Raw genomic sequence first — 16191 nt, forward strand, 5'->3', positions numbered from 1 at the left:
TGGTAGGTAGTACAGGTTCAGTTCTTTGATGGGGCTCTAGTAACTCCCCTCCGTATTCCAGCCTCTTAGGCTCTGCTGGTCATAGTAAAGGCTGATAGTCATGGTACTTCATCCATCCTCCCAGCACATGCCTGTGGTGGTAGGATAGCACTGCTTCCCATATAAACTGTGCAGATATGAACAGGGAGCTCACCTTTCCATTGCAAGGAGTGAACTGGCTCTCAATGTTGAACCATGCCTAATCATGTTTAAACAACTGAATAACAATTTTGTCTGTAACAATTCTGTATCTTTACAAGTGCCATATGATTCTATGTATTCTTCCTTCCACTGTGTTAAGGTCTCTATTATTTTCTGTAAAGAGCTTGAACAAAAAATGCCAGGGTACTGATCCACCATTATTTCTCCCAATTTAGTCTCTCATTCCCTATCGCCACAGAACTGAATTCTCTGTTTGCTCTCTTAGCTGCAGGCATAAGCTAACTTCAGCCTGTTATCAGAAGCCCATCAGCTTTCCTGCTTTTCATATACCAGTTTCTCAGTAGCTAGTGTGGTTGGGATGGTAGGCCATAAAGTTACAGGCTGAACAACTTCAACTGTGGTGATCACCTATGGGTTTTCCACAGTTCCACTCTATACAGAGGGACAAATGCATTGTTTTCCCAAAAGTTTTTTGAAGAAAAGAGCACTGAGAAATGCTGAGGAAGTCCTAGCAGCACCTGTGGGTGAATGCAATATGCCAAAAAGAAATGAAGGGGCTGTAGTTTTGCAGCCTTGGTGTGTAAATAACCGCTCCAAGGGCTGCAGAGCACAGAGCTTGCTGCCTTGGCCCTAGTTTGAAAATACTTGGCTTATCCTTGTACTTCTGCAGCTCTGTCCTGCTCCTTCTCCTTAAATGTATAGCCAAGCCGGAGAGCACAGTATTTTGAATCAGAAAAGATTTCAAATTTAAAAACCTTTTTTAATGCCCACGAATTCTGTGCTCAGAACAGAAATCTGTGTCACACATACCATAGGGTTGTCATAACTATTGTGTCTGTCTCTATGGAAGCCTCGGGCAGAATAATCATTGACTTTCCAACTTCTCTTTCAGACTTTGCATACAATACATTCATTCACAATTTTATTAATATACTGTATGTAAAGTATGAATTGCACCAGTTCATTGATTCATCCCTAGTTAGAAAGGTAAGAGGTTTAAATGGCAACTTCTGGGACTTACTCTTGACAAAGACAACACCCCTAGAGCCAGGTCAGGGCTCGCTGTTAAGGAATCATGTAACCATTAGTGAAGTCCTAGCTGGTTATTTCTTTTTATTGCTAGCTACTATTTTTTTCCCTGTAAAGCATCATAATAAAGTTCTTAAACTGTTACAGGGAGGTGTGTTTTGAATGAATCAATACATAAAAATAAAAATTAATGCATTAGAAGATCCAAGGTTATTTCTACGAAAGAAGAGAACTTCAGGAGATGAATAGATAATGAACCGGAGCACTCTGTTAAGTGCTGTTAGTACCACTGTATAGGTGGAGAAACTAGGGCACACTGAGCTTAAATGGTGTTTATACTGCAGCAGAGGGTAGAGTTAGTGCTCTATGTTCTCTGTGTCCACATTAGGAAGATGGTCTGCTGCCTTTGCTCTGTGAATTCATTGTTTGAGTAAGGCTTTATTTAAAGGAAAGGATGAAAAGATTTAAATTTTGTGTCAGCACATATTGTAAAGACCAGGAAAATACAGTACTACTGAGTTGGGCTGGAGTTTAACTTCTTATCATACAGTTCAAGCATGGATTTTTGCCTTGAGTCTGGTCCTCCATTAGGCAGAATTTTAAAATGATTGGGGGCAAAAATCTAGCCTTTGGGCATGTAGTGTAGAGAGAAGCACAAAATGCCTCCTTGGTAAATGCCTCTCAGTACAAAAAAAATACGAATTCGGTGTATAAATATGGTTTTGCACTTGCATTCATCCTGTGATGCATGTAGCTTAACCTAGCACAGTGGCTTGGCACGTGCTTTATCTTCATGGACACAGCTCACAGTTTCATTTTCACAGAAAGTCCATCGGTACCTAAACCTCAGAGTGGAGCAAACTGTCATTCAAATTAAAGCCTATTGCCTTACTGTATTATCATTTTGCTTCTCAGGGTCCTTTCCCCATCTGTAAACCAGAAAAAAATGCTAGTGAATAGTGTTAAGTATTGGCATCTTGGTAAAACCCTGATGTAAATTTCTATGTGTGTGTTGGAGAAAAGTGAATGTATAGTGAGTATGTAGTATGGTGTTAATACATTTGGCAGAGACAGGGTTATTTTCAGACTCTGCGTGAGTTATATATATCTTGATGGGTTAAGTAGGTGGTGCTGGGAAAATTATTGTGATTTTAGTAAAGTAAGTCGCATTGTGTTAAAAAAAATATACCTAAAGTATTATGGCATTTCAGAACAAAAATACCTGAAATGGGTTAGTGCATGAACTCCACCTGACCTAAGTATTGAAAATCACATTTGATTACTGGTATATAGAGTCATATTAGTCTGGTTGGATATTTTTTACATATCTTAAAAATTCAACAGTTTGGGACTCGGCATTTTCTGTTGAGGTGTTCCTGGCCTGCGCTGTTGGTCTTCTTGTCACTCAGAAAAGCAGTGCATGGGTGGGAAGATCTGATCAGTTCAGCAAGGGGGAAACACTTAATATCTGTGCTAAATATATATATATATATATATATTGTTTTGGTTTGGTTTTTTTTATTTTTTATTTTTTTTTGCTCAGCTGGAAATAAATGCCAAAATTATAACCTAAAAGGGGAGTGGGAGAGGAAGTTGACGGATGCTTGGATTGCAACAGATTGCAGTTTTACATAATCTAGGTAACACCTGTAGAAAATGCTTTTACCTGTGATCTTTTTGCAGGTCAGTCTTGCAGAAAAACCTTACCAGACATCTCCCACCACCACACTTTGAAGTTTTCATATAACAAAGTAATTTCCTCCCTTTCCATCAAGTCGTTATTTCTCTGCTTCCCTAAAGCAATTTATTGTGAACATGTCCTGGCAGAAAACCAGCAATTTATGTAACTACCCAGAAAGAGGGGTTTGTGGGTGCTGCTCATCTAGTGATATTTTTTAGTTTTAATTTAGATTTGGTAGCCTTTCTCTATTGCTTTTGTAACCTAGGAATGCCTGTACTGGGCAAGTGAAAGTAGTGAGAATTTAAGAACCCAATCCTTGGTGATTTCCTGACAGAAATCAGTGTTAAAATAAAACTCAAATCCCCTTCAACATATGTGATTTTATATAATATTTGATTCAAGACGTGATGCTTCAGCTCTTCCTCTGAGTTAGTTTTTCAGATGATTGAATGAGTAAGTTGTGCAAGCAAATAACCTTACTTACAAGAACCCCTTTGATAGGAATGAATGTGCGTATTAAGTTAGTAAAATGGAAGAAGCAATAGCATTAATGATAACTGCAAAACCAGATCACATGCTCTTGGCTTGAGATGTGAAAAGAAAAAAGCTTTAAAGAAGAGTAAGTGATAGAATTAAGAGTTTAATTATTAGTCATTTCTGTATAAGAAGAAAAAGGCCATGTTCTTATTACTTCAGCCAATAGCTGGTTTATTCTTTTTACTTCGTGAAAATATGGTTTACATATTTTGGGTCCCTGCCACCAAACCACAGGCTGTTCTATGGTTTGCACTAGATTTTGGATGACTGACAAAACTCACTGAAAAACAAGTGCTATTTGTTTTCCTGTGCCTAGTATTTAACGGGAAATCAGGAGGCTAAATTTCCAATCACTGGTTAAACAGACCCAGATGTGAACAGAGTGCTCTGCTAGGAGAAGAGTGAGGAAGGATAGGAAATGCATGACTAGTGATAAATTTGGTATAAAAAGTGACCTTTCACTATTCAAAGTAAAAGCAGGAGATTTTCAGTGTTGTGTAACAGTTTGAAGAGGAATTTAAAAGGACTATTGCATTTCTATAGAAACCTGGGTCTGATTGGTTCGGTTTTTTTTTTTTGGATCTTCATCCTCCTTCTACTCAGGAGCTGGAAGTAATCCTGTAGTTGCCCTTTTTCACTTGGCAGAGTTGATATTCCCCGTTACCCTCCCCACACCATTTCCTTGCCTTTTCAAAGAGTGTGAAAATAACATGAAGTGTCTAATTAAAAGCAATGTTTAATAAACAGTAACTCATACAATGCTTTTCACAATAGTCAATTTCCTTGGAGACTTTGTCTCCTGGTCTGGTTCACCCTCCCTGCAAGATCCTGCTTCTCTAAAGTCTGTATAACTGGTTTACTCCCCAAAATATCAAGGGGACCTCAGGCTATGTATGGTGGTTCTGAAGTTCTTGGCAGTAGAGTGGAAGGATTTTGTCAGAAATAGGGACAGCAGAACATGACAGGGTGGTAAATCAATGTTTGAAAGTGATGCATTGCTTGCATTCAGTAAAAGGAGTTTGAGTACAATAACCCTAGTGAGGCATCTTTAAATATCTGCTTTTCTTCTTTTGGTTTGTTGGGGGTTTTTTGTGGTTTTTTTTCTACTTTTATTTTTGTTCGAAGCTTGCTTCAGGAAGGCGTTCCAGAAGAGAGTGATATTTCTGGCTTAGGAAGCAAGATACACAGTACATGAAGCAAATAGGCAGTGTATGGTAAAAAATGTCTATATGTGGTATGTGATGTCCCAAAATAGGGAAATTTTATGGTGCCTTGGTGTCCTCTGCTTTCACTGGAAGCACTTCAGCTTGGACAGAAATATTGCAAAAATACCAACTTGCCAGTAAATTTCAGAAGAACGAAGGCGCAGGTCTGTGTGCTTTAGATTCTCCTTTCTTGTGGCTTTCAAGTCCTGTATTTTCTGGAGTCTGGTTTGTTAAGACTATCACCTGGTTCATACTAGATCTTTTCCTGTCCCATGTGATTCAAACCATCTTTCAAAACTCAGGCTTTATTGCTTGGTGTTTCTTTCAGCTTTAGGAGCAGGCTGTCTTCATGGGTCACCACTCCAACCAAACTTTATGTTAGAAGTGTGGATGGACCACGTCTTGGATCTTATGCTGGTGTTTCTCACTGCTGCCACTGATCCTGAGTGCTCCCCCTCTAGGAACTCAGACCCATCACTTCCAGAGTAAGGGAGGCTGATAGATAGGGAGACTTGGGTTTTAAGTTAAACCAGGCTGCAAAAGCGAGGAAAGAAACACCATTCAGGCATTTAGTAGCTGAGATGTGTTTGCAGACCCAGCATGCAGGAGGCTGAAGGGCCTGGAACAGGTGTCTGTGGTGGTCTTCTCTCTATGGTCACGGCTCCTTCCCTTCTCTGCTTGTTTCAGTAAACAGGGGGTTTAGCTAGTGGAAGTTTACAGAGGCAGGCAGCAGATTCTGGCAGGCTATTGGTGTTAGTGATGTGGAGATAATAAATCACAACAGGTTGTGTTACTGAGTCATCGATTCCAGTGGAAACTATGGCTGCAGTTGCATAGATAGGCTTTTATTCTCCCCTTCTTTTCTTCCACTACATTGAATCTAACTTGAAACAACCCCTGCAAAGGCTTCTGCTACAGTATTTTGTTCAGATCAAATGAGTGTTACATTGAGTTCATGAAGATGTTAATAACATCTTAATTTTAAGATTAATGTGAGATGAGTGGACAATTACCTGTGTACAATTAATAAACCCTTGCTGAGCCTTAAACTTTGGGAACAGATTTCCCTTTAACATGAACTTGTTTTCTTTCTTGTTTCCTTTGTATCATTCTAGTAACTGTTCCATGAGGGTTTTGAACATTGCACTTGTTTTGGCACAGTTTCAGTTTTGTTTGAAAATCCCAGGATCTTCTTTCTAGGTACATAAAGATGGACAAGAATCTGACCTCCCAAGGGTCTGCTTTCATCCTGAGAAAGTGTTGAGCAGCCTTAATTCCTAACAGCATCTTTTGTAGTTGAGCATCTCCTAGAATTAAAATCTAAAATATAACTAAGATAATGCTGCTGCTTTTATGTGTTTGCTTTTGAAAACTGGAAGTAGAATTTTGTTATGACTCTATGTGGTCTTGAGAACACTAAGCTGAAAATTAAAAGCTTTGCTGCTGCATGAAAACATCACACTTTTGTGGCTGGTAAGGACCATGCAAAGCTGATGATAGAATGTTATATTTCATTTCAAAAGCAGCATGTTTCTTAGTCACCAAAGAGAATTGTTCTCTTGGTGATTACTGAATGTTGAATGTAGGTTTATGAACATAAACGGATGTATTTTTTAGTTCCCAAATACCTGATATTTCTCCATCTGGGTGATGGAGAAGTGGAGATGGAGAAATTTCTCCATCCAGGAGAATGGAGAAGGGGACCAAAACACATCAAAGTACATTAACAAAAAACACCAGCTGAGTCTGAAGCCCATGCTGGCCACTGTGCAAGTTGGTTCAAGTTTTAGAGTTTCATTCTGAGCAGACTTACTCCTCTCCTACATGTTTTGCCAGAGGTCTGATACTGAATAGCTCAGATAAAACTACAAAGGGGGTTGCTTTTCTTCTGCTGGTGTATTTGCTCCTGTCTTGGCTTTATAGGTGGCTTTGTTGGTCCTTTGTGCTGAAGGGGCCTTGGTGGGTAGTGGTGTAGCTGTTGCTGTAAGGGGAGGGGTTGGTTCATGCTGTGTAGTCATGGGCACATAACTTTGTATAATGAGTTATCTCCCAAAGGTGCTTACCTGTTTCAAGGCTAAATTACAAACTTGCTTCCTACTTCTTCCTACTTGGGAGTTCTGAATTATAGCTATATTAAATACTTAAAATGTCATAAAACAAAGTAAATATCCCACTTGGATCAGGCTCAAAGAAAACAAAAAGCAATAAACATTTTAAAAGAGAGAAGGAAATAGGTAAAATAGGAAACAGAAGACGCTGTTTTGAGTGTGTGCAGTGTTCACCTTCACCACTATATGTATTTGACACAACTCAGGGATGGTTCTGAGAGTTGTTCTTTCTGGGGAGTAGTAACTTACACCATCTGGCACATCTGCCAGGTAGCTGATGCCCTGAACTACCACAGCATCCTTTCAAGGTCAGGTTTTGTAGGACTGGAAATTTTTCTTGAGGGACATATAAAGTTGTTTGAGTTTTGTATTTTCTCCCAGCATGAGGGGTGTATGTTTCCTTGCTTCTGTACAGTGCAAAGGAAATCACAGTCCTTATTTTCAGAATCATATACTTGATCCTCACTTCCTCTGAGTGCAGAAGTGCCCTTTGAACTGTGGTCCTTGCTGTGGTTAGTGACCATAACCATCTTTTTGTCTTGCAGACTGATTTTTCCGAGTCAGGCTTGGAAGTTTCCTCATTTAGCCTCAGAAGTGTTGTGAGGCATGTAGGTGAACTCGGCAGCAGAGGGTGTTTCTAATGCAGTCACTTCTGATGTCCTCAGAACAACAGGAAGAAATAGACCTGGGGCACATTTTTCCATTCTGCAGCCTCATAAAGTAACCACTGGGGATGAAGTGAGGTGATAAAAGCATATGTGGCAGCAGTTCCTTAATCATCCAGTCAGCTGTGTAATGAGTGTTCAGATAAAAATCCTTGATATACTCCCAAATTCTTTGGTTTTAATGCTCTGGCTTATCCTAAGTACGTTAGCGAAAGCTGCTTTTGGTTTGTTCTGAAAAGTAAGTAGTTAATGTTCAAGGCAGGTGTTGAAACAGTGATGGTTGCCTTTTTTGGAAGAGGCTATTGAATTCTTTCCAGAAAAAATAACGTACTTGGCTCACTTAACCTTGCCTTAGGTCCGTGTAGTAAAAATCCCAACACTGGCAGGCACAGCAGTTCAGTCCTTTCTAAAACCTGGTAGTGGAACCAGCATTTCAAATAGACTTGAGCATGTGGTTAGAAAAATAAATGATGATAAGCTTCATGTTTGTTTAAAGATATTTACTGTATGATCATGTAGGGAGGATGCTTGTGCCAGACTTTTTAGTCACTCTGCTTTCTGTCTGTCCATTCCTCCCTAGTGGGACTCAGTGCTCTGGGGGTTCATTGATAAGATCTGTCTCTGAGGAAGACATTTGTCATGCCACAGAATGATGCAGAAAGTCTTCAAATCTAATTAGGAATAAATTGAAAGCCAAGTGTGTTCTGAGGAAGAGCTGTTGTATTAGCGAACATTTAAATATCTCAAATGAAAAATACAGTGAAAATGCATTATCGCAGACTAATGCTTTGGGTTTTTTCTCAATATTTAGGAGGGATAATGTTTTCTCTTACACTTTCCTCAGATGTTTTAAATCCTTAAGCCCTGCAGTTTTTAAGCACCACTAGGCCAGAGCTCCAAAAAGATGTTCCACACGCCTCAGATGTAAAAGACAGCATTGCTAAGAGATGGTGTTCTTCTGTATGTGATCCCTGCATACCTGCCTTGTGCTATGTCAGCATTGTCCTGCAAGACTGCAAACGCTATAAGCCTTCATGTTCTAGGAGCATTGTAGAGGTGCCCTGTAAAATCAGTTCATGGTGTGGCTGCTTTCAAGTGATGAAAGTATCAAGTGAATGCTACTTGATAACTACATTTTAAAGATAACTATTGTTCTCTTTTCCTAGTGTTATAAATTTGGAGGCAGTTGATTTATTCCAATGGCAGAGTTTGCTTTCTTATTTGACAAGTATTGAGAGTATTGGAAGAATATGGTGTACTCTGCATTATGCTGAATAAAGACTTTTCAAGGAAATGTTTTATGGTAGTCATGTGCAAAACAGCAAACGAGGAAGATCATTCAGAATTGAAACAGATGTTAGTTTAAACTTTGAAAACTCTTCTGGCAAAAGGATTTCTAAGCTGGTTTTTGTCACAGGCCTGGTCAAATTGAACTCTGAATTACATGGGCCTCCTCTTGCAGGAGAGTATGTGATATGTAAATGCTAGTGTAATAGCTGGAAGCACAGGGAGGAGTTTTGAAATTCTTTCCATGTGCCAAAGGATGTAATTTATGTATCTACTTTGACAAATATTTGTAGGTGCTAAACAAACTGATGTGTAACATCCTGAAATAGTGCTGGGAGCAACAGCTCCAGGGAAAGCAGCAGCTGGTTGCAACTAGTTCATTTCTCTAACAGGAACCTGACCTCAGATAATCTTTATTAAATAGTTGCTATTGATGCATTTTGTTGTTTAAAAGGTTAGGGAGAGATACTAACAACCATTATCCTGCTACAATGTGTAAATAATATTCAGAACAGGTTAGAAATTGTTATAATGTATTTTTCACTCTTCCAGTCATCATCATTAATCAGTTTGGATTTTCAGTTGGAGAAAAAAATAGAACGACAGGGAAAGGGAAAGGGGGAGAGAGCAGCTGAGTGCGTTAAGCTTCTTTCTATTCTGCCCTTAGGACAGAAAATAGTACTTCTTTCCTGAAGCCTACTGCAGTGATCTGGAAGTAAGGGCTGTGTTACATCTGGGCAAGCACTGGGCAGCACACTGCTACAGGGAGTATGTCCAAAGAAATCTTCACTGATGCATTCAGACCTGAAAGCTTGTTCGTCTTTCTGTGCTTTCTCACTCAAGCACATGTTATCCGTGACTTGATGTTTTAGATCTTAGTGGAATCAAGCGCTGATGGAAAGACCAGCCTGAGTAGAGCATGCAGGCCGCAGACCTCCAGCACCTTGAAGGAGGAAACAGGGAAGTGCATAGATGAGTGGTGGCTCCTGAGGTTGGGCACATGAAGAAGTGCTCTTCTTTCACTACTTGATATAAGGACCTCTTGAGAGCTGACAAATGTTCTGAAACTGTTGGCCACGTCCCTCTGTAGGAGCAAGAGAGCCAAAAGGTTGTTGTTGGCACAGTCTAGCTTTGCAATCAGTCTGGAACAACTTGTTTATCTGTTGAGACCAATGCAAGTTGAAGCAGGTCCCAATCTGAGCCTGACCCTCTGCTGTTGCCTTTTCTTGAATGATGCTATTTCCACTCCAGTGAAGCTGTATTTGAAAATCTTAGGCTTTCCTGCAGAACCTGTTACACTCCCACTTGCTGTTTCTCCATTTTGAATATTTCAAACAGCGTTACAATTTTACCAGTCAAGACCTGAGTTAGTGTAACATTTATAAAGATTTTTCCAAAGATGTATAACTCATCTGCTTTATGTATTAGACTAAAACAATTCCTTGCTTCCTGTAAATAAAGCAACAATAAATATCTTCCCTTCCTCTTAGCCTTTCTCTTTCCTTACTCTGTGTTTCTCTGTTGGCCTTTCTGTCACTGGGCTTTGACTTCTGTTCTTTCTGATTTAGGAGTTGCTTCAGTACTTCCAAGTTTTAATGAGCTTCACATCCTTGTCTTGCTTCAGTTCCTCAGACCATCATCTTTTTACTCTCTCCTGTCCTAGTTTTCCTGCCCTCCCCTCACTTGCACAGTTCAGCTCCTCTTGCAGCACAGTTGTGCCACTTGTGCAGCAGGATGATTTTGGACTGTAGCACCCCAGCCTGGATGAGGGGTGCCTCATTTTGTAACAACATCTCTGAAAAAGGAATCATGATGCAGATGTGAAAACATGTGAAGTTTAGGCGTTGTTGGAAATAAGCTGTAATCACCTTCAGTGAATGCATGTGGGTGTGACAGATTACATTGCTTAAACACGCTACCTTGTCTGTGAGGATAAATGTACCACATTAAAACTATGTTTTTATTCCCATCAGGTGTCCTTAGGTTCCATTGTTCGGTTTGAGAAGGGAAATTTCTCCTTGTCAGCAGAAACAGAAGAAAAGCTTTTTCCTGAGAAAAATGAACAACTGCTACAGTGGGCCCAGAAGGAATATGGAGCAGTGACATCTTTCACTGAGCTCAAAATATCAAGAAATATCTATATTAAAGTAGGAGAAGGTAAACCAAAAGAAACCCAACAGAATTGATAAATACTTCTGGATGTTGAGAATGTTTTGCTGTAGTTATTTGAATCTTTAAACATAACTCATTTTCCAGGGGATGTGATATGAAAGGGGAAGGCAGAGAAATAAGAGGAAGTGTAAAGACCAGACCTTGGAGTTGGGCAACTTCTAGTGGATTCTGGTGCCCTAATTTTATGCCCATAAACGTGGATGCAGTTGGCCAGAATCTTACAGGAGTCCAAGTTTCACCTTTTAAAAAGGAATAAACTACTCATGGTGATTGTTTGGATATCTTTTGTATAAAGGACTGAAGTGAAGAACCTGAGGTAGGGGGTAGTTTCTAGAACAACCTGAGTTAGGGGTTTGGGGTTGGGATTTTTTTTAGCATTTGCTTGTATAAGGCTCCAGACTACTTTGGACAAAGAATTACTGCTTTCCTCACAGACATAAGCTGGCTCAATCTGGTGTCTTTCTGTGTTTTCATCCCAAGGAGAAAGATTTCCTGTCTGGGTGAGCTGCATGCCAAATTCATCAGGTGGCCTAGGGCAGGTGGGAGAGGACTCCAGCTCCACAGGGGTTTCACAGGCACATATTAGGGTAGGGCCTGGGCTGTAGCTCTGTATCTGAGCAGTGTTGGAACAACTTAACAATATGAACCTCTGCAGAACTTTGTCTCAAGCTGGTGCTGATCTCATAGCATGTCTCCTGCAGGGGAATTCCACCTGAGCCAGTCATAAACCAGGGATAACACAGGAGCCATGGCTCTTCAACATTCTTGGAGAAAGGCAGTCGGTTCAGAGGGGTTTATGCCCTACTTACCTCTATTCAAGTTTGGTTTTTTATAGTTAGTAAAAGGAGCTTCACAGGGAAAGCACACCTTCCTCTATGATGCAGGATGATTTGGGATGAAATTTGCTTTCTTGCAGGTGTGGGATGTTTTAAGATTTTTTTACCTACTAGCCTGCAGTTTAGTGGGTTTTTTTAGTTTTCTGAAGCTGTCATCCAAGTTCAGGCCAAATCACACATCTAGGTTCAGGCTAAATCAAAAGCAGCAGGAATAAAGGCTGGTAAAAGTGGACTGGAGCTGATTTGCGTTGCAGTGAATGGTCCAGATATGTTGAAACTAATTGTTGTCTTTCAAGAAACTCAGTGATGGGAAGAGTAGAAACCAATCAAACACTGTGTCAATGTCCAACCTGTACTGGTGGGCTCAGTGTTTACTAGCATCAGCAGCCTAATTTAGTAGTGTTTCAGCAGTACTTCCAGAGAAACCCCTGCATAGCTGAACTAGCTGGCTACCAGAAAACCCAGCCCAAAACCTGCTGTGGAGAAAACATTCTTTGCTAACCACCTGTATCTGATCATTTGATTTCCTGAAGCCTGAGGTTTGCCCCCCAAAATCAGAACATGCCTGTGTTGGCTTTATCCAGATCCTGCCAAATTTGTATAGTATTCCCCTGTGTGACTTTTCTTGGCACCAGTTTTGGATTTCAGAGCCAGAAAATCATTCAGAAATATATTTATTAGCTTATTAAAGTGCTCTTGGAACGTATAAATGGGAGTAGTGGTCTCTGCATTGCAGAGATGAACATTTAATTAGACATGTCAAAAAGCAGATAAAATTGTGTTGATTTGCACATCTCCAGTCAAAGCAGGCAACTAAATATGAGAGCTTTGCATCATCCTTAGAATGTGTTAAAACACAATTTAATTAAGAGTCAGTACACAAAATGGAACTTGGCAGGCAACCAAAATAGACAGTTTCTGAGAAGGCTGCTATGAGCTAGCTCAGCTCTAACCATGTTTGATTTTGAGTTAAATTCTTGGCAGAGGAGTGAATAAGTGTGTATGTTTGGGGGCTATGCATCTGTTTGGGGTGGAGAGAGGGTCAGTTCTTGAACTGCACTAGGCGTGTGAGGAGTTCTGTGGAAACCACGTGGGATGTGGACCTGGTCTGCTTCTCTGCAGAGCGAGCAATGGAATCACTGGATTCCACAAATCCCAGTGTATGCTGATGGACATTTCAGGTTTTTCCTACAAAACTCACACCCTCAAGTGCTTTAGTCAGGTAACCCTCAGCTGCCAGTTTTTGAATCACAGCTTAGTATTACTCATAATCTCTGTAAGTAGTCATATAAAGTAGTTCATTGCTACGTGACTCGTACAGAATTTAATGGCAGTGTTCATGTAATTGTCTACATTTCAGCTTCACTCAAGTTAGAAAGATCTGAAGCTGAAAGACACATTTTAGAAGTGGAGGCTGTAGCTGAATACAGCAAAATGCAAGCCAAAGGACAAAGATCTGAAGAAGGGTGATCTTTCATAGAATAAAGCTGCTGCTTGTGCCATGAGTCTCTGAAATCACTTTAGAAGCTTCAAATGAAAGGCAGCTGAGCGAGCTAGCAAACTGGGTCAGGGCCGAATGTATCTCAATCTTATCAATTCAGAAGAGTGGTGGTTCAGATACTGCAGGTATGGTGAGCACAGTGAGAACTTAAAGGGGCCAGAATGAAGGTTTGGAGGAAGGGGGTACAAAAAGTGGGGTTTTTGTTCTTGGTTTGATTTGCTTAGTGAAGTGAATTGCAAAGTGACTGTCATAATAATCATTGTTAGATTCTAGAAAGCAAAACTGCTCATGGTGAAAGTGATCTTAGTACAGGTTTCCCAGCAGAATTCACTTTAATTCTTCATGCTTCAATGAGATACGATTGTACAAGTCAGGAAGACTTAGCAGTTAGCTAAATGTTACCTAATGCATCCAGTATAAATCCAGGGCAGATGTCCTAGCCTGGAGGAGCCTAATTTCAACACATTTCTTAGCTAAATAAGAAAAAAAAGTAATTATCAGCTGTAACAATAACTAGACTTGAAAATAGTCTTTTTACAGACAGTAACACTCTGCTCCTGTCCTGGCAGAAGCTGAAGCTTCAGTCCTGACTCTCAGTTTGTAGCCTGTACATAGCGGTGCATGTATCCTGCCCATTGTACTTGCTTAATACTTGCAGGTGATTGCATGGTGTCAGGCTTTAACCGTGTGTCCTGCTGGGGAATGAGCACTGCCAAGAGTTTCCACCCTGCCTCTGGGGACCACTGCACTCCCTTCTCTGCTCCCGTTTATACCTTGCTATTAAATGTCTGTTGAGGTTCTGATCTCTGTCATGCTAAGAGCTAGTAAACTGCAAAATACACGAGAAAGCCCTGCCATCACAGTGGCTGGGAGAAATCCCATATGCCTTGCTTATTCTCAGCTCACACTTTGAAAGGCAGGCTCTGCTTCAATGGGATTTGTATTGCTGAATCAAGCTGCTGCTGCTGCCCAGGGTACGTGTCTTGGAGAGTTACACCTGGTTAATGGCACTCACTTTCACAAAGACCTCCTCATTTAAGCCGGGATGCTCAACTTCTATCCAGCTTAGCTACAGCCTATAGATGGCACCTAATTAGTGCAGAATATAACAATGTCTATTGCTGTCTGTAAGAAGGAGGTGCTGCCCACAGAAACTCCAGATCCCAGTGTGCAATCCTCTGTCTTCATCTGAACAGCCTGGCATGTGCTGCTGGCCGCTGTGCGCAGCTCCATTGCAAGCTGGCCAGAGCCCCTGTGCTGAGGATATTACATTCTAACCTGATTCCATACTGGGAGTCTGTCAAGATTGGAGAGGCACAGGGTCCCTAATGTGACTGTTTGCTGGCTGGTTTAGTAAGGTTTTTAACTGATTGCAGACACCTGCAGTCCCTTTCCAAAGCAGACAGTCCTGAAACTAAAAAAGTAGTGTGGTGAGGAAAGAAAGATGAAATAGATCCCCTTTTCTGTTCCAGCACAGATCTTGTGCTGGTACACAAGAGTAAGAGAACAGGCAAGAGTAAAACTAGTAGTTAAAATTTGTTGCAGAAGAAAAGCATGCTATAGAGCAGAGGCCCAGGCTGGGGAGCCTCTGTGCTGGTGGTGGCAAAACCAGCAGTTTTTGAGAACTCCGGAGATGTTTAATGAAAGTGCTTGGAGCAGGAACCAAATTCTTTGCCATAGCAAACAATAGCATGTGTGTAATTATCCACAAACTATTCACAGGCTGTTATTTTATGGCTTGAATTGTGTTGTATGGCAGCTGAGAAGCAAGTACCTAGTATATCCATCTGTGTGCGTATGTACAGGTATAAATTCAAGCTCAGTGGAGGCCGTTTGGGATGTTTTTCCATTCTGTGCTGTGGTGGGAGGAGCTGGTCAAAACTGCAGCAGCATTCAAGGCTAATCTGGCAAGGCACATAGCAGATGTTAGAAGAGTGCTTTGCTTGGGCGGTATGAATTGTTAACAGCTTCATACAGCTCTCATAGGTTCTGTAGAGAAGACAGCAAGATCAATATTCAAAGGCTACTTTGTGTACAGTCAGGAGAAGAAACTTCCCTAATTGTTTCTGCAGAGGCCGGGTTCACCCCTGTCTCTGGTCTCCCTGCAAAGCTGTGTACCACACACAAATGCTCTTCAGGGGTGACATTTCAGCTTTCATTTAGGGAGCAAGTGCTAACTGTGGTCTCAACTCAGCTTTTAAGAGCTTTTCCACAGTTCTGCATGCATCTCTCTTCCTTCTAACTGTAGTAGGAAAGCCTTCTTTGTAAAGCAAAGGTCAAAGGGCCAGCCCTTTGGAATTACATTCTTACAGGACTTTGCTGTGAACATGATACTTAGTCCTTCTGTGTGTTGTTACAATTCATATGTAAAGCTATCTCAGAAATACGAAGTATTCCCATTCTTCAATGGAAACTTTTTTTTGGGGGGTATGGCAGTGTAGGCTGGGCATGAGAACTTTACACCAAGTGACTGTTTTATGTTTGGTGTTGTATGCTAGTTAATGCTCATCATCAGCTCGTCAGTTAAAACCAAAAGAGAGATTGAATATCTACTCTAGAATTTCTTCCTTTCAGTTAGGGATATTATGGTCAGGCTTCTTTAATATCGATAACTGGTTTCATTATTCTCTTACTATATGTTATTTTCCATGCACAAGAGAACTGCAATAGTTCTACACAGCACTGATACTATACAATGTATAGGAAAAATATATGGAGTAAGGAAATGGAAAATACTTTCTGTGATCTTTTAAATACTTCAAGTTCATAATAACAAGAATAAAACATTTTCTAAAGGGAGAAGGAATTGATCACATTTTCTGCTAGATAATTTCAAAAGAAATAAATGTTTTAAAGATGCAAGGAACAAACTAAATGTGTTTTATTCATTTTGGAAAATGCTCCATATTTTGCTTCAGTTTTGTTTTCAGATTTCTCTTTCTTGGGATTTTCTTTCATTAAATATCTAA

The 16191-nt window shown here is 40.4% G+C and overlaps 1 protein-coding gene across 2 annotated transcripts in view; it reads left to right on the top strand.

The window, feature by feature from the left end:
• Positions 1-16191, top strand: part of TGFBR3 (transforming growth factor beta receptor 3) — a 116602-nt gene that overhangs the window by 72369 nt on the left and 28042 nt on the right. For both annotated transcript variants that reach the window (XM_061379237.1, XM_061379236.1), the window contains exon 5: positions 10687-10870. In XM_061379237.1, the coding sequence (XP_061235221.1) occupies positions 10687-10870 (184 nt within the window). The remainder of the gene's footprint in view (positions 1-10686; positions 10871-16191) is intronic.

This window comes from Neopsephotus bourkii, unplaced genomic scaffold (assembly GCF_033783945.1).
Source record: "Neopsephotus bourkii isolate Nb327-2 ecotype Australia unplaced genomic scaffold, CSIRO-AGI_Nbou_v1 NB_1768, whole genome shotgun sequence".
In the NCBI taxonomy this organism is placed as follows: Eukaryota; Metazoa; Chordata; class Aves; order Psittaciformes; family Psittacidae; genus Neopsephotus; species Neopsephotus bourkii.